The sequence below is a fragment of the Euleptes europaea genome, chromosome 18 (assembly GCF_029931775.1).
Source record: "Euleptes europaea isolate rEulEur1 chromosome 18, rEulEur1.hap1, whole genome shotgun sequence".
Classification (NCBI taxonomy): domain Eukaryota; kingdom Metazoa; phylum Chordata; class Lepidosauria; order Squamata; family Sphaerodactylidae; genus Euleptes; species Euleptes europaea.
Window position 1 is genome coordinate 2,292,240 of NC_079329.1, and position 19,374 is coordinate 2,311,613.

General features: G+C 54.8%; 1 protein-coding gene across 1 annotated transcript in view; it reads left to right on the forward strand.

Annotated features, from left to right (window-relative positions):
• The window catches only part of DNAH2 (dynein axonemal heavy chain 2), a 102,334-nt gene that overhangs the window by 74,760 nt on the left and 8,200 nt on the right, over positions 1 to 19,374 (forward strand). The window contains exons 56-76 of the mRNA XM_056863627.1: positions 1,180 to 1,319; positions 1,566 to 1,713; positions 1,814 to 1,953; positions 2,091 to 2,301; positions 2,429 to 2,545; positions 3,699 to 3,840; positions 4,342 to 4,511; positions 4,912 to 5,028; positions 6,239 to 6,403; positions 6,743 to 6,868; positions 7,159 to 7,307; positions 7,494 to 7,560; positions 8,391 to 8,541; positions 9,854 to 10,002; positions 10,422 to 10,555; positions 10,704 to 10,848; positions 11,333 to 11,532; positions 12,492 to 12,618; positions 16,181 to 16,367; positions 17,578 to 17,726; positions 18,715 to 18,898. Of these exons, the coding sequence (XP_056719605.1) occupies positions 1,180 to 1,319; positions 1,566 to 1,713; positions 1,814 to 1,953; positions 2,091 to 2,301; positions 2,429 to 2,545; positions 3,699 to 3,840; positions 4,342 to 4,511; positions 4,912 to 5,028; positions 6,239 to 6,403; positions 6,743 to 6,868; positions 7,159 to 7,307; positions 7,494 to 7,560; positions 8,391 to 8,541; positions 9,854 to 10,002; positions 10,422 to 10,555; positions 10,704 to 10,848; positions 11,333 to 11,532; positions 12,492 to 12,618; positions 16,181 to 16,367; positions 17,578 to 17,726; positions 18,715 to 18,898 (3,118 nt within the window). The remainder of the gene's footprint in view (positions 1 to 1,179; positions 1,320 to 1,565; positions 1,714 to 1,813; positions 1,954 to 2,090; positions 2,302 to 2,428; positions 2,546 to 3,698; positions 3,841 to 4,341; positions 4,512 to 4,911; positions 5,029 to 6,238; positions 6,404 to 6,742; positions 6,869 to 7,158; positions 7,308 to 7,493; positions 7,561 to 8,390; positions 8,542 to 9,853; positions 10,003 to 10,421; positions 10,556 to 10,703; positions 10,849 to 11,332; positions 11,533 to 12,491; positions 12,619 to 16,180; positions 16,368 to 17,577; positions 17,727 to 18,714; positions 18,899 to 19,374) is intronic.

The window sequence follows — 19,374 nt, forward strand, 5'->3', positions numbered from 1 at the left end:
TGAGACTTCCTTCCCCCCTCCGATCATCACCGCGTTGCATCTAGAGCTGCAAAGGCCCTCGACTGTTGTTTTTGTAAGGAGCAAAAGAACCTTTCCTGGCTAAAACAGGAATCTTGTGGGATCTTAAAGACTGACAAGTTTAGAGTCTAGCGGGAGCTTTTGTGGGACCTCAACTCGCTGCATCAGATACCTGTGTTGAGGTCCACAGTAGGCAAATGAGGATGGATGGATGAGATTAGGAAGAGAAAAACATTAAGTGGCAGGATCAAAGGCCCAAGAAATGTAGGAACACATGAAGCTGCCTTCTACTGAATCAGACCCTTGGTCCATCAAAGTCAGTATGGTCTACTCAGACTGGCAGCGGCTCTCCAGGGTCTCAGGCAGAGGTCTTCCACATCACCTACTCACCTAGTCCCTTTAACTGGAGATGCCTGGGATTGAACCCAGGACCTGCATGCCAAGCAGATGCTCTACCACTGCGCCACAGCCCATCTCCATTAGGAAGTACAGGATGAGACGCTGTTGCATAAAATTACCTATCTGATCCTGAGCCTGGCCTCCACGTGGGTACAAAAATCTTCCACAGATCACAGAGGTACCACTCAGGGATGCAGAAAAATAATTTTTTTGAAAAATAATTTTTTTTTAAAAAGTAACTTTTAAACTAAAAGACTGAGCTCTTGCAACCCTATACCACAAGATCTCCATTGCCGTTTTGAGGGACGGAGGGGGGGACAGAGGAACTGAAGACACTGTGGCAGCAAGGCAGGCAGTGGAGGCACAGCAGACCTGCAAGCGATTGGGAGGGACGGGTGAGAGCTCCCACCCCCACCCCCCCACCCCACCCCCACCGCTGTGAGCCAGTTGGGGAGGCGGTGACGCTGCAGACAGGGGGGTGGAGGAGTGGCAGAGGATGACCCCCCCACCGCCCCCCAAAGTGAGCAGGTGGCAGTGTTGCAGGTGAGTGGGAGGAGCTGCCCCCCTGCTGCAACCATCTCCATGTAAACGAGGCTGGTGGAGGCAGCAGTGTCGCAGGCAGGCAGGCAAGGGGTAGAGGGGAGTGGAGCTGCCACTGAGGTTGCCTAGGATAGGTAATACCCACGATGGCTGCAGAATCTTAAGTCCTCGGGAAAGGGGATCAAACTTATTGCCGTTTCAGGCTCCTCTCTCTGTCCCCAGATCCAGACCCACATCATAGACGCTGCTCGGGCCGAGGGCATCCAGGAGAGCCAGGACAGCCTCTTTGCCTACCTGATCGAGAGGGTGCGGAACAACCTGCACGTGGTGTTGTGCTTGAGCCCCGTGGGTGACCCCTTCAGGTGAGCCGCGTCAGGAAGGGGCAGCTGCCGTCCAGGCAGGCGAGTCGAGGGTTTTTGCTTGGCACAACAGTGACCCCTGGTGGGGAGGAGCAGCTGAAGACCAAGACTGTCTGTTGACTGATGGGTCTGAAACTAAGAGGGAGGGGGAGGGAAAGAGAGGACGAGAAACGAGGCTTAGGGAAGGGTCGAGTGGGAACAGAACGAGACTGGGAAGCTGCTCATGTAGGGTGGTCTACTCTGTCCCAGGAACCGGATTCGCCAGTACCCGGCCCTGGTGAACTGCACCACCATCAACTGGTTCTCCGAGTGGCCGAAGGAGGCCCTCTTGGAGGTGGCTGAGAAGTACTTGGAGGGCGTGGATCTCGGAAGCGTGGAAAGGGGAAGCACTGATACGGTGAGGAGCTGTGGCTGCCCTCAAGGGGGGCGAGGGGCCCGGAAGCGCCGCTCTTCCCTCTAGAGCTGGAGGGTCTGACCTCCCTCCTCCTCTGGCCTAGATCCATAAGCGAGTGGCGAGGATCTTTGTCACCATGCACGGGTCCGTGGTCCAGTACTCGCAGAAAATGCTGCTGGAGCTCCGGCGCCATAACTACGTCACCCCCACCAACTACCTGGAGCTGGTGTCTGGCTACAAGAAGTAAGGGGCCGTTTCCTGCTCTGGGGAAGTCAGGCGGGGTGAGAAAGAAGACCCTACCTGGGTGAGAGCATAACACCAGTCGGGGGGGGGGGCTGGGTGGAGGCAGCTGCAGACATCTCCTGCTGTCCTTGGGACAGGCTCCTGGCAGAGAAGCGGAAGGAGCTGGCTGAGCAGATCAACAAGCTCCGCAACGGGCTCTTCAAGATCGACGAGACCCGGCAGAAGGTCGAGGTGATGACGCTGGAGCTGGAGGAAGCCCGGAGGAAGGTGGCCGAGTTCCAGAAGCAGTGTGAGGAGTACCTGGTCATCATTGTCCAGCAGAAGCGAGAGGCTGACGAACAGCAGAAGGTGAGGCGGCCTGCTCCGCGCCTGCACATCTGGAAGGAGAGATCACTCTGGCCAAGCTTTACATCGTGCTGCTTCTGTTTAAGCGTCATACTTAAGACTTTGACCTCACATCCTCTTCTCCGTGCAGACCGTGTCCGCCAACAGTGAGAAGATTGCCGCCGAGGAGATCAAGTGCAAAGCTTTGGCGGACAACGCCCAGAAGGACCTGGAGGAGGCCTTGCCTGCCCTGGAGGAGGCCATGAAGGTAGGCGGGGAGGGGAGGGCCCCAGAGAGACGGGTGGGGTTGGCCGGCAGGCAGGAGCCACAGAGCAGCGTCCATTCGTGCACATTGGCCAGCAAAGTCCCTTGCTGACAACCTGCATGGGGACAATATTGACGGCAGATTTAAAAAACGGCAGTGGTATTCCTTTGCTCGACAAACCTGCTGCCAAAGAAGAGAAGTGAAAAGAGCTTCTGGGCCGCTCTTGACTCTCTGGCTTTCCCTCTTCACCTGCAAACCATCCCATGTTCTCCACTAGCAAGAACCACAGCACCCAAGTGCTCTGCCAGCTGTCCTCCCTCCAAGGGAGGGGGCCGTGGCTCAGTGGTAGAGCTTCTGGTTTGTACGCAGAAGGTCCCAGATTCAATCCCTGGCAGCATCTCCAATTAAAAGCGCCAGGCAGGTAGGCGATGTAAAAGACCTCTACCGAGACCCTGGAGAGGAGCTGCTGCCAGTCAGAGCAGACAATGCAGACCTTGATGGACCAAGAGTCTGATTCAGTATAGAGCAGCTTCAGGGGAGAGACTGTGGCCCAGTGGCAGACCATCTGTTTTGGCATGCAGAAGGTCCCAAGTTCAATCCCCGGCATCTCCAGCTAAGGATCAGATAGTAGGTGATGAGAAAGACCTCTGCCTGAGACTCTGGAGAGCCGCTATCAGTCTGAGTAGACAAGACTGACCTTGATAGACCGATGGTCTGGTTCACTAGAAGGCAGCTTCCTGTGTCCATGTGGTAGGGCTCCCAGGATAGACAGGACCAATTAGAATTCCTGCTGGGGAAGGGCCGTGGCTCAGTGGTAGAGAATCTGCTTTGCACACAGGAGGTCCCAGGTTCAACCCCTAGCATCTCCGATTAAAAAGATGAAGTTGGAGGTGATGAATAAGACTGCTACCCAGAGAGCGGCTGCCAGCTAGAGTAGACAATACTGCCCTTGACACGTGGGGTGATTCAGCAACATTCAGCTTTGTATGTGTTTGTGTGCTTTCAAGCCCGAGAAAGTGGGCTCTTCTCGTCGGATGAGTGATGGTTGGTGGTTTACGTGGCCTGCGTTCATCTCTTCCTTTTGTGTCAGCACATTCTGGCTCCCACAAGGTTCAGCCACCCCTGAACAGCCCCCTGCTCTCGCCCCCCTCCCCAGGCCTTAGAGTCACTCAACAAGAAGGACTTGACCGAGATTAAGTCTTATGGCCGACCGCCCACCCTGGTGGAGACGGTCATGCAGGCGGTCATGATCCTGCGAGGCAGTGAACCCACGTGGGCTGAAGCCAAGAAGCAGCTGGGTAAGGAGACGCGGAGGAGCTCTAATGAAAGGGGGGCAGCTTTGGGGGGAGTTTGGTTGGACGGAGGTCAGTGGGGTTTCCCCACAGCAGAATCCTGGGGTACCTGAAAGTCACCAACAGCCTTGGAGAACAAGCATGTACAGATTGATTTTCTCCCAGCAGCAGCCTGCTATTTATTCATTGAAATGTTTATACACTGCTGCTTTTCTTCCCAGCGGGGAACCAAAGTGGCTTACAACACCATTCCCTCCTCCTCCATTTTTACCCTCTCAGTTAACCACCTTGTGAGGTAGGTTAGGCTGAGACTGTGACTGGCCCGAGGTCATCCAGCGAGCTTCCCTGGCATAGCGGGGGATTCGAACCCTGGGCCTCCCAGGTCTGAGTCCAGCACTCTAACCACTACACTGCACTGGCTTTCTGGCCGCTGTCGCAGGGCCCCAGTGGGGAGTGTGTCGCAAGGGCTCTTGCCTGGTTTCCCTGAACCCCGCTTGCCTTCTCCAGGTGAGCCGAACTTCATTAAGCAGCTAGTCTACTTCGACAAGGACAACATCTCCGACAAGGTGCTGAAGAAGATCAGCGCCTACTGCTCCCAGCCGGACTTCCAGCCGGACATCATCGGGCGGGTCTCATTGGCGGCAAAGTCCCTCTGCATGTGGGTGCGAGCCATGGAGGTGAGGCCCGAGGCGGGGAAGGGGAGGCCTCCATGAGTGTCCAGCAGCTGGTCGGGGTTTCTGGGAAGGAATGGGAACGGGGGCCTGGCTGAGGGAGGAAAATGCTCTCTCGCAGCTCTGGCAGGTTGCTCTGCCAAGGAGAGACAGCGTGGTGCAGTGGCTAAGAGCAGTGGTTTGGAGTGGTGGGGTCTGATCTGGAGAACCGGGTTGGATTCCCCACTCCTCCACATGAGCGGCGGAAGCTAATCTGGTGAACCGGGTTGGTTTCCCCACTCCTACACATGAAGCCAGCTCGGTGACCTTGGGCTAGTCTCAGCTCTCTCCGTCCCACCTACCTCAAAGGGTGTCAGCATATAAAAACCAACTCTCCTCCTCCTCCTCCTTCATTGTTTTCTCCCAGATGTACGGCCGCATTTACCGCGTGGTGGAGCCAAAGCGCATTCGCATGAACGCTGCCTTGGCCCAGCTGGCAGAGAAGCAGGCGGCCCAGGCGGAGGCACAAGAGAGGCTGCGTGAGGTCAGTCTGCATCAGAGGAAGAGCCGGGCACGTGGCTTGGCTAATGGGGGACGGGGGGCGGTGTCCTCTGGCCCACCCGAGCACAGAGAGACTCAGATCCTCCTGTTGTTGCGTTCCCTATTATAGTTCAGATAGGAATCAGGAGTTGACTTTTAAGGTGGCAAAATTTGGCTGTCTGGTCTTAAAGATCAGAAAATCATGGGCTACACTGGTAAAGAAAGGATCATAAGCAGTTATTACATATCTTCCTTTACCCATTTTAATTTTTTAAAAAAAATATTATTTTATCCTGTATTTTAGCGGTGATGAATGATTATCAATCATATGGAGTCTGATTGATGATATGATATTTATATTTATAACCTATGTTATACTTTTACTTCTATGTATATAACAGCATTGTAGTCTAGGACCGTAATAAATATTTACTACTATTATAGTTCTAGCACCGGGTCCCCAGTGTGGTGCCTGTGGGCGCCATAGTGCCCACCAACACCATGGCACCTGCCAAGTGTTTTTAGAAAATGGGCAAGGCCAGGTGGGGCTTCTGCCCAGCAAGCCGTCCATTTGGCTATGCAGGCGATGCTCTTTGTGGTGTGACTGAGGGCTAGCTGCGGCAGCCATTTTGTGGCTGGCTCCGCCTCCAGTGAGAGCCATTTTGTGGCTGAGTCCACCATGCTGTGTCTGAATTCCAGAGGTGTTTGTGGGCTCAAAAAGGCTGGGAAGCCCTGTAAATATAGCACATTCTTCAGATACCAGTTGCCTCCCCCATCCAGTCAAGAAGCACATGCCTTGCCCCATGGCCTCAGAAACTACAAGACCAAAACCCACAAAGGAAGGAGAATGGAGCAGGAGGGGCAGAGGAGGAAGTTTGGGCTGCAGTGTTCAAACAGAATTTGTTTGGGGGCTTCCCAGAGGCACCAGGATGGCCACTGTGTGAACAGACTGCTGGACTTGATGGGCCTTCTGGGTCTGATCCAGCCGGGCTTTTTTTATGTTCTTAGAGTTCAGTGTGATCACTGCTTGGCCCAGGCAGCATTCTCGCTGGGGTGGAAGTGGTTGAGCTATCTGGACTCCTCCGGCTGGTGACAGAGGCTGGAGGTCCTTCCCTTCTGCAATCTGGGCAACAGGGCACCCCATCCCCCTGTGGCCACAGATGCCCTTCTACCAGGGCCCGCTTCTGACCTTCTCTCCCCTGACCCCTGCTCAGGTGGCTGAGAAGCTGGAGATGCTCAAGAAAGAGTACGAGGAGAAGCTGGCCCAGAAAGAGGAGCTGCGCAAGAAGTCGGAGGAGATGGAAATCAAGTTGGACCGGGCGGACAAGCTGGTCTCTGGCCTGGCGGGAGAGAAAATCCGATGGGAGGAAACCATGATGGTGGGGCTCAATCTGGAGCTCTGTTATTCCCCCCCGCAAAAAAAACAAGGCGCTACTGTGCTTGAAAAGGGGCAGAACTTAATCCCCTTAGGCATCATTTTGAGGATCGAGTTTAATTTTGGCTGGCATTTTTCATGAATTAAGGAAGGCCGGCTAAAAGGCTGGACCACTTGGTTGTGCGGGAAGCAAAGGTGGAAGGCAGAGGTGGTGGCAGTTTTCCAGTATCCCATGAGCTTCCCGGGAAAGTGGGACACAGCCTGATGGGAAGGGAAGCCCCTTGCAGCCGAAGAGGTGAAAGGCAGTGAGCAGGAGACAATCCCATCTCCTGCTTCCTTCTAGGGCCTGATAGAAGACCTGGGTTACCTGGTAGGGGACTGTCTGCTGGCATCAGCTTTCCTGTCCTACATGGGGCCCTTCCTGTCCTATTACCGGGACGAGATTCTCTCCCACATCTGGGTCAGACAGGTCAGTGTTGTCAGCATGATGCCTTGTTTTGGGCTCCCTGCTGTCCCCCTTTGAGGGAGGGCACGAGGCATGCACTGAAGCATGCCCCAAAGGCAGTAGTCTGCAGTGCTCACAAGGGCTGGGTTGTGGCCGCTGATGCGCTGTCGGGAGCCTCTGGAAGTCCCTTTCAGAGTCCTATGCCCACCTGAACTGTTGAGGTCCTGGCACGGTGGGGTTGGGAGGAGAAGCAGGCTGGCACAGGAGCAGGCCCCACCTAGCCCCTTGCTGACCCGCCTGCCCCGTGCCCGCAGATCCGGGAACTCCAGGTGCCCTGCTCTCCCGGCTTCACTTGCGACGGCTTCCTCTCCAACCCGACCATCGTGCGCAACTGGAACATCCAGGGGCTGCCCTCGGACAACTTTTCCACCGAGAATGGAATCATCGTCACAAGGGGCAACCGGTGAGCACTGGCCTTCCCTTGGGAAGACGCTTCCGCCACCGGCCTGCTTGTCCCTGCGTCCGGCCCTCTGCCCCGGCTGCTTCAGCTCTGGGTCTCCCCGCCCCTCCTCAGAAGCCCTGAGGGCCCCAGGAAGCCCACCCGCGAGGGGCTGAGGGAATTGCGCTGAAGTCCGGCTTCCGTCCCCAGGTGGCCCCTGATGATCGACCCACAGTGCCAGGCCACCAAGTGGATCAAGAACATGGAAGCCAAGAAAGTAAGAAGGACTGGGGTCAGCTCAGGGAAGTCCTGAGGGGGCACGGCATTCCTGTCCAGGGTATTTAGGGCGGGCCATTTCTTTGAATAACCATGCCTCCTTATGGTATAAGGCTGGTAGTGGCTTCCGCCATCTTTCACATCACCCGCTCCCTGACCCTTTAACTGGAGAGGCCGGAGATTGAACCTGGGACTCTCTGCATGCCATGCGGCTGCTCTAGCACTGAGTCATGGCCTCTCCCCATTTGCAACCTGAAACATGCAATTAAGACAAACGAACCTCAACTCACTTGCGGAATGCACTCCCCTTTTCCCCAAGGCACTACATTTACCCCCTCCTTCCTTCCCTCATTCTGTGCTGCTTCCTCTCTGCCTCTTCCCCTCCCTGGAGAGCCAACGTGGTGTAGTGGTTAAGAGCTGAGTTTGGAGCCGTGGAGTCTGATCTGGAGAACCAGGTTACATCCCCCGCTCCTCCACAGGAGTGGCGGAGGCTAATCTGGTGAACTGGGTTGGTTTCCCTGCTCCCACACATGAAGCCAGCTGGGTGACCTTGGGCTAGTCACAGCTCTCTTAGAGCTCTTTTAGCCCCACCCACCTCTAAGGGTGTCTGTTGTGGGGAGGAGAAGGTGATTGGAAGCCGGTTTGATTCTTCCTTAAGTGGTAGAGAAAGTCGGAACATAAAAACCAACTCTTCTTCTTCTAACCCACCCTCCACTGCAAGAAGCCCATCTTTCTGCAGATGGGGCCAGGGGGGCTGGGCAGTAGAGAGTCCCATAGGCCCTCCTGGATTGCTGTTGCTGATGTGGGGGGCCCCCCTCCATCTTCCCACAGGGCCTCAAGATCATTGACTTGCAGATGCCCGACTACATGCGCATCCTGGAGAGCGCCATCCAGTTTGGCTCTCCTGTGCTGCTGCAGAATGTGCAAGAGGAGCTGGACCCCACGCTGGCCCCCATCCTTAACAAGTCGGTCACCAAAGTAGGTGAGCTTGTGGGAGAGGGGTGCAGGGCCTGGCTTGGAACGGAGGGGGTCTCCCTGAATCCCTTCCAAACTTTGGTACAGGTGTGTGTAGAGATGGGAAGGCCCTCTTCTCAGTTGTTCCAACTGAAAAATTGGAAAGTTCGGTGGGTACCAGGAAAAAAAACACTCCTATGAGATATTTTCTCTTTAAGAATTTGTGAAATGCTTTTAAAGACAGGGTGAGCACGCTGTAGATGTATACAGTTGTACCCCACCTTCTGCTCTTACTAGGGCCACGAAGGTGCCTAACCAATTTAAATATCCAGGATAAAATCACATTTTAAAACCATTAAAATCAGCCCACCTAATACACATCATTAAAACAATTAAAGAACAGTTAAAATACATATCAAACATAAAAACAGCAGTTGGTTAGGAAGGAGGAAGGAGGAATCAAGGGAATGCCAAATGAAACAAAAAAGTCTTTACCTTTTGACAAAGGACCACAACAAAAGGGGTCAGACAAATCGTCCCTAGAGAATAAGCTCCCCAGAGCTTTTATTAATGTTGTTAACGCAGGAAAATTAGTTTAGGTTTGAAAGGACAGTAAGTATTGCCTATATTTCAGTTTTTCCTAAAATATCTGTTTTCCCCTTGAAGAAACTTGTATTTTTCCCCCCTCTGTGGCTTCAAAAGTTATGGAAATATTACATCTCTCCCGTGTATGTCTTGGCCAGTTAGATGGGAGGAGGGTAGCCAGTTGTCAGATAGGCTCTCTGTCGGCCCCGGATAGAAACAAGATGGTTCCCCCCACAAACAAAATGGAGTATTTGTTCACTCCGTTCCTCCCCGTTTGCACCCCGTCTCCTGCCCAAGATCTGCACCTCAATGGAGACCCACCCGAGTAATCGCTGATCTGATACCGGGTCCCGCAAAACAATGCCGGGAGCTCGGGGAGATCAGCCAGTTAACGCACACGTTTATTTCCTGTATGCATTGTCTTAAGTCTTTACCGGTAGTTAACTTCTGTATTGTTTCTTTGTTTCTAAAACCTAATCAACCCCATTGTATTTACCCTATATATGTACCGATATTTCCCCATGCCTGTATTCTAGCCTTAAGTTTCTATGATCTGCTGAACTCGCTGACTTTCTGAAATAAAACTTTTAACTCGCTGCACCGTCTGGAGAGAAGTCTTTATTACCAGAAACGCAACGTGTTGCTGAGACCTGACACCAGTCTCCCACTAGGAAGCGAGAAGGAAAGAGGTCCCAGGCCTGGATGAAGGGAAGTCTGCCCTGTTTGGCCCCTGACTTGTTCTGTGTACATGCCAGGTGGCCGTCTGCTGATCAGGCTGGGAGACAAGGAAGTGGACTATCACCCGGAATTCCGCTTCTACCTCACCACCAAGCTGTCCAACCCGCACTACACCCCGGAGACCTCCTCCCAGACCACCATAGTCAACTTTGCTGTCAAGGAGCAGGTAGGGCAGGGGGTCCCTTACCTGTTTGAGCTGGCAGGCGCCTTTGGAATTCTGGCACAAGGTGGTGGGCGCAGCCACAAAATGGCTGCTGCAGGAAGCGGAGCCAGCCATAAAACGGCTGCCGCAGCTCACCTTCAGTCACACAGTGAAGAACCTTGTGCTGTGGTGGCAGCTGCTGCCAAAGCAATGTTTTTAAAAATCCGCACAGCCAAAATTACCCAGCCTTGCTGGGTACTCTGGGGTGGCACTCTGGGGACCCCAAGGCAAGAACTCGGGTCCATCATGGTCCATGGACTTTGGTGTGGGGCAGCCTGATTTCCCGGGGGGGTGGGGTGCTTTGAAAGAGGCAAGAGGGGAGGTCAGGGAAGGACCCTCCCTCCAAGTGCAGAATTGGTGTTGAGCGCCTTGGGTTTCCTCAGGGTTTGGAGGCCCAGCTCTTGGGGATTGTGGTGCGGAAGGAGAGGCCCGAGCTGGAGGAACAGAAGGACTCCCTGGTGCTCAACATCGCCGCGGGGAAAAGGAAGCTGAAGGAACTGGAGGATGAGATCCTGAGGTAGACTGCTCTAGGCCAAGGAGGGCCTCTCTGCCTCCCCACCCCTGGCAGCTTGGGCTGGGCTGGGTGTCCCCAGGCTGTTTAGGCCAATTGTGAGCGAGGGTCGGCATCCCCTCTCCCACTCCCCCATCCTTCCTCCCACCCTCAGGCTGCTGAACGAAGCGACGGGCTCCCTCTTGGACGACGTGCAGCTGGTGAACACGCTGCAGACCTCGAAGACAACGGCCACCGAGGTCACGGATCAGCTGGAGACCAGCGAGATGACAGAGATCAAGATTGACACCGCTCGGGAGGTGAAAGAGGGGCTAGATCTTGGGTTAGAGACTGTGCTTGGGAGGCTCGAATTAATAGGACAGGGTGGGTGGGGAGAATGGCAGGTACTGGGGAGGAACGAGGAGCCATTTGGCTATGCAGAAATTGCACCCTGTCCCTCCCTGAGCTTTTAGAAGAAGAGCCAGTGTAGTGCAGTGGTTAAGAGTGGGGGTTTGGAGCTGTGGAGTCTGATCTGGAGAACCGGGTTTGATTCCCCACTCCTCCACGTGAGTGGCGGACACTAATCTGGTGAACTGGATTTGTTTCCCCTCTCCTACACACTAAGCCAGCTGGGTGGCCCTGGGCTAGTCACACTCTCTCAGCCCCACCTATCTCACAGGGTATCTGTTGTGGGGAGGGGAAAGGAAGGGGATTGTAAGTCGGTTTGAGTCTCCCTTAAGTGGAGAAAGTCGGCATATAAAAACCAACTCTCCTCCTCCTCCTCCTTCTTCCTCCTCCTCCCAGGCCTACCGCCCCTGCGCTCAGAGGGCGTCCATCCTCTTCTTTGTCCTCAATGACATGGGCAGGATCGACCCCATGTACCAGTTCTCCCTGGACGCCTACATCGACCTGTTCAACCTCAGCATCCAGAAGAGCCACCGGAGTGCCAAGCTGGAGGAGAGGATCCGCTATCTCAACGAGTACCACACCTATGCGGTCTACAGGTAGCCGGCTGTGCCGAGCAGGAGACCTGGCAGTCAGTGGGGGCCGGAACCCCCTCTTCCCCTGGCCTGCTGGGCCCAACAAGCTGTGCCAGAGTCCCCGCCCTGTTTGAGCCTGCGGGGACCTTCGGCATTCTCAGACCGCGTGTCGGGCGCAGCCACAGATTGGCTGCCACAACACGGCTGCCGCAGCGCTCTCGCCTTCAGCCTCACAGTGGAAGTTCTTGTGCTTGTGGTGGGCAGCTCTGCTCTGCCAAAGCGACATTTTTAAAAATCTGCACAGCCAAGCAAATCTCCAGTGGCCAAACGGAGGCCTGGCTGGGCCAGCGTGGTGTCGTGGTTAAGAGCAGTGGTTTGGAGCGGTGGACTCTGATATGGAGAACTGGGGTTTGATTCCCCCACTCCTCCATGTGAGCGGCGGAGGCTAATGTGGTGAACTCGATTTGTTTCCCGCTCCTACACACTAAGCCAGCTGGGTGACTTTGGGCTAATCACAGCTCTCTCAGCCTCACCTACCTCACAGGGCATCTGTTGTGGGGAGGGGAAGGGAAGGGGATTGTCAGCCGGTTTGATTCTTCCTTAAGTAATAGAGAAAGTCGGAACATAAAAACCAACTCTTCTTCTTCAAAAGCGTCACCTGGCCCCGCCCACTTTCTAAAAACACTTGGTGGGCTCCAGGGAAGGGGTCAGCGGGAACCATGGTGCCCACAGGCACCATGTCGGGCACCTCTCATCAATGTAGTCGGGTTCCCGGGTCCTCCTTGGGGCAAGAGGCAGGTTCAGTGTGCTTGAGAGAGGGCCAGTTACCCACAATCCTCCCACTCAACATAGCCCCCCCTTCTGCTAGCAGGAGGCCCAAGAAGTGCAGATCTCTGGCTATGTGTGTATGTGTGTGTGTGTGGGGGGGCATTTCTCTCCTGAGCTGCCAGCCTCCATCCCACTGGCTGTCTCCTTCCACCTAGATACACCTGCCGGGGCCTCTTCGAGCACCACAAGCTGCTCTTTAGTTTCCAGATGTGCGCCAAGATCCTGGAGGTGTCCGGAAACCTCAAGATGGATGAGTACAACTTCTTCTTGCGGGGGGGAGTGGTAAGTACTAGGGCTGTGGAAAAAAAATCAGTAAATTTCGGGTTTGGGTTGGGCCCAATTCTCTATGGAGGAGGGAGGAGCAACCCCTTCCAGACCCCATAAAATCGGACCCCCCCTGACCCAATCTTCACCAAACTTTGGGGTTTGTGCAAGGACAGTCCCTTCAAGCTACACTGTGATTTTATGGGCTCTACCTCGAAAAATGACCCCCCAGGACCTGAAAAAAGCCGAATAATAATTCGGCTTTTTTCAGAATTGCCTATTCAGCTTCAGCTTTCTTCCCAGGTTTGTGCATTCGGTAAACCTGAACTGGAAATTTACCGAAATGGCTAATTTCGGGTTTATTTTCGGTTCGGGTTTATAGTAAGTACCAAATTGGGGGGCGCCAGAAAGCAGCTGGTTCTTTGGCTGCTTAAGAGGAAATTGTGGGGCTCCTGTGACATTTTGGCCTTGTGAAGTCTAGGGCAGCTCCCCCCCACCTTTCTGAGCCTTTGGGCACCTTTGGAATTCTGACCCAGGATGGTGGACCCAGCCACAAAATGGCTGCCGCAGGAGGTGGAGCCTCCAATGGCCGATCAGGAGCCTTGCTGGGCAGAAACCTCACCTGGCCATGCCCACTTCCTAAAAGCACTTGGTGAGCACCGGGGCAGGTGTCAGCGGGCGCCATGGTGCCCATGGGCACCAGGTTGGGGACCCTTGCTTTAGGGGATGGCTTCTTCCAGCATCTGCAAGGGAAGAGAATCCACCTTAGTCCCCTTTCCCTCTGCACTTGCCTTCCTTGGCCTACCGGGGCTTCTGCTCACTCTTTGCCCCAGTCTGGACAGCCCCAGAATAAGCAGTCTGAAGGGCTTATTGAAACCCTTGAAGGGCTGTCATATAGAGGAGAGTGCTGAGTTGTTTTCTGTTGCCCCAGAAGGTGGGACCAGAACAAATGGGTTGAAATTAAATCAAAAGAGTTTCCATCTAGACACTAGGAAGAATCTTCTAACAGTCAGAGCGGTTCCTCAGTGGAACAGGCTTCCTCGGGAGGTGGTAAGTGCTCTTTCCCTGGAGGTTTTGAAGCAGAGGCTAGATGGCCATCTGTCAGCAATGCTGATTCTATGACTTTAGGCGGTTCATGAGAGGGAGGGCATCTTGGCGATCTTCTGGGCACTGGGGGTGTGGAGGGGGGAGGTAGTTGTGAATTTCCTGCATTGTGCAGGGGGCTGGACTAGATGACCCTGGTGGTCCCTTCCGATTCTATGAACTTTGTGTGCAGAAGAGGAGCTTGGTGCAGGACGGAATCTCCCCTTTGAGAATCCCCCCATATAGTCCTGATCTCCCGCCCCCCCCCCCAAAAAAAAGAAAAAAAATGCACTCTAGCCATTGGGCTTCCCCAGTCTCTGGCCCTTTAGGTGTGACATTCTAGCAGAGGTGCTGGATGGTAAACCTTTTGCCTGAGCTCCTGGCCAGGCCCATCTGCATCTGTAAGCACTGGAGCGTCTTGTGCTGGGTGCTGGATGTCTCACTCTGCAGCACCTTTCCTTTTTGCCAGCTATAAACATCCAGCCAGGCCCCATCTCACAGACAAGAGCGCAGTCCCAGGGGTTGAATTACTGGGGGGAATTTGGGGTGGGGGGGTATTTCTCCACATGGGCCATTAAAGCTTTCCTGTGAGGTTCATCTGGAGATTAAAAGCTGGCCTTTGCTGGCTTCCGGTGCTTTAATGACTGCGTGGAATGCCAGAAGACGTCGCAGCACTTCAGGCTGAAAGTGTCGGTAACAGAACGTTGACAAGGAGTGCAGGTTTTGTAGAGGAAATCGGAGATCGGTTTCACGAGGGGGGGGGGGAAACCTCACAGCAGGGTCGTCTCGGGCAAGAGAAGCTGTGGAGCGGTTTGGAGGCTGAGCACCCGCCAGCCAGGGAGCGAAGGCGAAAGACCCCGGGGTGGGGAAAGGATAAATTTCACATCTGGATATGAACCAACCCAACCCAACCTTGCAGAGCTTCTGGAAGCGTGCAGGCCCTGGCTCAGATGAGTCTCCAACGGGAAGCTTTCCACTATTGGAATGAGTCCTCCCCGGCCTCCTTGTCATCCCATTCTGCTCCCGGGCTGACCTCGGGTTCCCTTTGAAACCTTCCTCTCTCCTTCTCCCTCTCCGGGCAGTCAAGGGCAGCAAGTGGTTGGCTCTTCCAGGGGCCCTCCATGGAGAGAGAGAGAGCCGGGCAGCTTTCCCACTCCGCCTGGCTTTGTAATCTGAGATGCTCTTGAAGCGTGGCCAAGCCCTGTCCATGACAACGGGGCCGAGAACCAAAGGAAAGCCTGCTCGAGGGACAGGGCAGGGCAGCCTGGCAGGGAGGCCAGTCCAGAGATGAGCTTTCTGTTGTGAAGGCAGCCCTGGGAAATGGGCAGAGAGTTTCTCTCCCCTGCTGAGGCCGCCAGTGTCCCCCTTCTCTCCTCCAGGGTTGACACAGGCAGCTCCTTGGAGGCAGCTGTGCCCCCCCCCCCAGCTCCCTTCCTCCAAAGACTCTGCTGCCAAGGCCCCCTGTGGCACCCAGATTTCACCCCCAAAGCCCCTCATAGCGCATGTGCCATTCTCCTTCCTAGAAGCATAGTTTTCACCTGGGGAAAGCACCCCCTTCCTTGGAATATAAACAGGCAAGATCGGATTGGGACCCTCCGTGCCCAGGACAGGAAGGGGGGCATCCCAGACATATGGGTGCATTTGTCTGTCTCGTGGCCAGAAAGCTGGGACTTGGCTTTTGGAGGAAGCCCCGGCTCATTGGACTTTAGCTCTCCTCCTGCTGGGCGCCTGTCTGTGGTTTGGCGTCTCTGGCTCGGACAGATTCTCCGCTTTGCCCAGAGACCCCCCAAAGGTTAGAGGAGGGATCCCTAACAAGGTGCTTGTGGGCGCCATGGAGTCTGCCAATACCTTTCCTGGCGCCCGCCAGGTGCTTCTAAAGAGTGGGTGGGGCTCGGCAGGGCTTTTGCCCAACACGGCTTCTTATTGGCTGTGCAAATTAAAAGGCATCTTTTTAAACAGAGCTTCTGCCTGAAATGTTGAGGAGGTAGAAGAAGAAGGTTGGTTTTTATATGCCAACTTTCTCTACCACTTAAGGGAGACTCAAACCAGCTTACAATCACTTTCCCTTCCCCTCCCCACAACAGACACCCTGTGAGGTAGGTGAGGCTGAGAGAGCTCTAAGAGAGCTGTAACTTTCCCAGGGTCACCCACCTGTCTTCGTGTGTAGGAGAGGGGAAGCCACCCCGGTTCACCAGATTAGCCTCTGCCACTCATGTGGAGGAGTGGGGGAAGCAAACCTGGTTCTCCAGACTAGACTCCACTGCTCCAAACCACAACACCACGTTGGCTGTCAGGGTGATCTATCACTTCGCTCCCTGACATTTGCGGTTGTCCCCGCCCCCTGTGGCAGCCATTTTGTAACTGTGCCTCCCGCCCTGTGTCAGAATTCCAGAGGTGTCCTCAGGCTTTATAAGATTGGGTGTCCCTGGGGTTTAGAGGGTGGCCTGGCTGGGTGGACGGCATGCCCGGCGGCCTCCCCTCTCATCCCTTCTTGCAGGTGCTGGACAGGGAAGGGCAGATGGACAATCCCTGCACCAGCTGGCTGGCCGACGTCTACTGGGACAACATTACCGAGCTGGACAAGCTCACCAACTTCCACGGCATCATGAACTCTTTTGAGCAGTACCCCCGCGACTGGAACCTTTGGTACACCAACTCCAAGCCCGAGAAGGCCATGCTACCAGGTGGAGCACCGCACCGGCTGGCGGAACTCGGTTGGGCAGGGCAGAGAAGCCATGGGGAGGGGCCGTGGCTCAGTGGCAGAGCCTCTGCTTGGCATTCAGAAGGTCCCAGGTTCAATCCCCAGCAGGATCTCCAGTTAAAGGAACTAGGCAAGTAGGTGATGTGGAACACCTCAGCCTGAGACCCTGGAGAGCCGCTGTTGGTCTGAGTAGACAATACTGACTTGGATGGACTGAGGGTCTGATTGAGTATAAGGCAGCTTCATGTTAAAACGTTGGGGAGGGGGCGTGGCTCAGAGGCAGAACATCTTAGCATGCAGAAGGTCCCTGCTTCAATCCCTGGTGATGTGAAAGACCCCTACCTGAGATCCTGGAGAGCTACTGCCGGTCTGAGAAGACAATCCTTACTCTGATGGACTCAGTATAAGGTAGCTTCATGTGTTCATGTGAGGCAGGGACTGTTTGATTGGCAGCCCACTCCTGTCTGAGGAAGGGGCCAGATTACCATACCCACATGTTATGGGGAAGGATGTGTGGGTGCAAAATATCAATCCAGTGCTGGATTCCAATCTTGCCTTTTATGGCAGCTTCCAATTGCTCCCTCTCTGCTGTTCATTGAGTGAGCACTTAAGAGGGTTCGGGGGATCTTTGTCAAGGAGATGATGACTTTAGGGAGGGGCTGTGGATGAATGGTAGAGCCTCTGCTTTGCATGCAGAAGGTCCCAGGTTCAATCCCCGTCATCTCTAGTTAAAAGGATCAGGCGGTAGGTGACGGGAAAGACCTCAGCCTGGGACCCTGGTGAGCCACTGCCCATCTGAATGGACAATAATGCCCTTGATGGTCCGAGGGTCTCATTCAGTACAAGGCAGCTTCATGGGTAAACATTGAGGAGGGGCTGTGGCTCAGTGGTAGAGCCTCTGCTTGGCATGCAGAAGGTCCCAGGGTCAATCCCCGGCACCTCCAGTTCAAGGATTATGTAACAGGTGATGTAAAAGACCTTTCTCTGCCTGAGACCCTGGAGAGCAGCGGCCACTCTGAGTTGGCAATACTGACCTTGATGGACTGAGGGTCTGATTTAGAAGAAAGCAGCTTCCTGTGTGTTTCCTGTCGCTTCCCCGGAGCTTGCAGTCCATCTTCACAGACCACAGATCCGGGGGGCGGGGGCTCCTTCTTCCCAGGCTGCCCCTCACCACTCCTGGTTGCTCCCTGCAGGCGAGTGGGAGAACTCCTGCAACCAGATGCAGCGGATGCTCGTTGTCCGGTCCCTGCGGCCAGACCGTGTGGCCTTCTGCGTCACTGCCTTCATCGTCTCTAACCTGGGCTCCCAGTTCATCGAGCCCCCAGTGCTCAACATGAAGTCGGTGAGTAAAATGGCACAGCTGGTCCCAAGAGGGGGCTCTTGCCTTGGCAGTTAGACTTGCTGGAATGCAGCCCAGTCAGCATCCTCTGCAAGGGTCTGGCTCACAGCTCCCTTTCCATGGGCTCTTCCTGCTGCGGAAGTATAGTGTCCAGACCATGAGAAGCAATGGTATCACTTTGCTCTGGTTAGACCTCACCTAGAGTACTGTGTTCAGTTTTGGGCACCGCAATTTAAGAAAGATGTAGACAAGCTGGAACGTGTCCAGAGGAGGGCAACCAAGATGGTGAGGGGTCTGAAGACCAAGTCCTATGAGGAAAGGTTGAAGGAGCTGGGGATGTTTAGCCTGAAGAGGAGAAGACAGGTGATATGATAATCATCTTGAAGTACTTGAAGGGCTGTCCTAGAGAGGAGGGAGCCGAGGGGTTTTCTGTTGCCCCAGAAGGTCGGACCAGAACCAAGGGGTTGAAATTAAATCAAAAGAGTTTCCGTCTAGACATTAGGAAGAATTTTCTAACAGTTAGAGCAGTTCCTCAGTGGAACAGGCTTCCTCGGGAAGTGGTGAGCTCTCCTTCCCTGGAGGTTTTTAAGCAGAAGCTAAATGGCCACCTGTCAGCAATGCAGATTCTATGACCTTAGGCAGATTGTGAGAGGGAGGGCATCTTGGCCACCTTCTGGGCATGGAGTTGGGGTAACTGGGTGTGTGTGTGGGGGAGGTAGTTGTGGATTTCCTGCAGTGTGCAGTGGCTTGGACTAGATGATCCTGGTGGTCCCTTCCAATTCTATCATTCTATAACCCCTTCTGCAGCTTGGGGGGGGGAGTGGCTCTTCTTGGCACTGATGCTGAGGCTTTTGGATGAGGTCCTTTGACATGCTAGCTGGGGAGGGGTACAGATTGACCCCGGATCCCTAGACTTGGCCCTGCCTGGGCCGAGGAAGTAGAAGCTCGAGCGAGGGTGCTTGGATTTTCCTCTCCGCTCTGTCCCCCTCAGGTGGTGGATGACTCCACGACAAAGACCCCCCTGATCTTTGTGCTGTCGCCCGGCGTAGACCCCACCTCCTCCCTGCTTCAGCTGGCGGAGCAGTCGGGCATGTCCCAGCGCTTCCATGCCCTCTCGCTAGGCCAGGGCCAGGCCCCGATTGCCACCCGCATGATCAAAGATGGCGTCTATCAAGGTGAGGGCCAAAGGGGGTGTGAGAAAGGGGCTGCTTCCCCCAACCTTACCCACTCCTGTGGGAGGTGGCGGAGCTCAGTGGCAGAGCATCTCCTTGGCATGCTGAAGGTCCCAGGTCCAATCCCCGGCAGCATCTCCAGTTAAAGGGACCAGGCAGGTAGGTGATGGGAAAGACCTCAGCCTGAGACCCTGGAGAGCCGCTGCCAGAGTAGAAAGTACTGACCTTCATGTTTGGGGGAGGGGCCGTGGCTCAGTGTTAGAGCACCTGCTTGGCATGCAGGAGGTCCCAGGTTCAATCCCTGGCATCTCCAGTTAAAAGGACCAGGCAGGTAAGTGATGTGAAAGACCTCAGCCTGAGACCCTGGAGAGCCTCTGCCAGTCCGAGTAGACAATCCTGACCTTGATGGACCAAGGTGGCTTCAGTATAAGGCAGCTTCATATATTCAAGAGTGGTGCACGCCCCCCCCCCCGAATCAT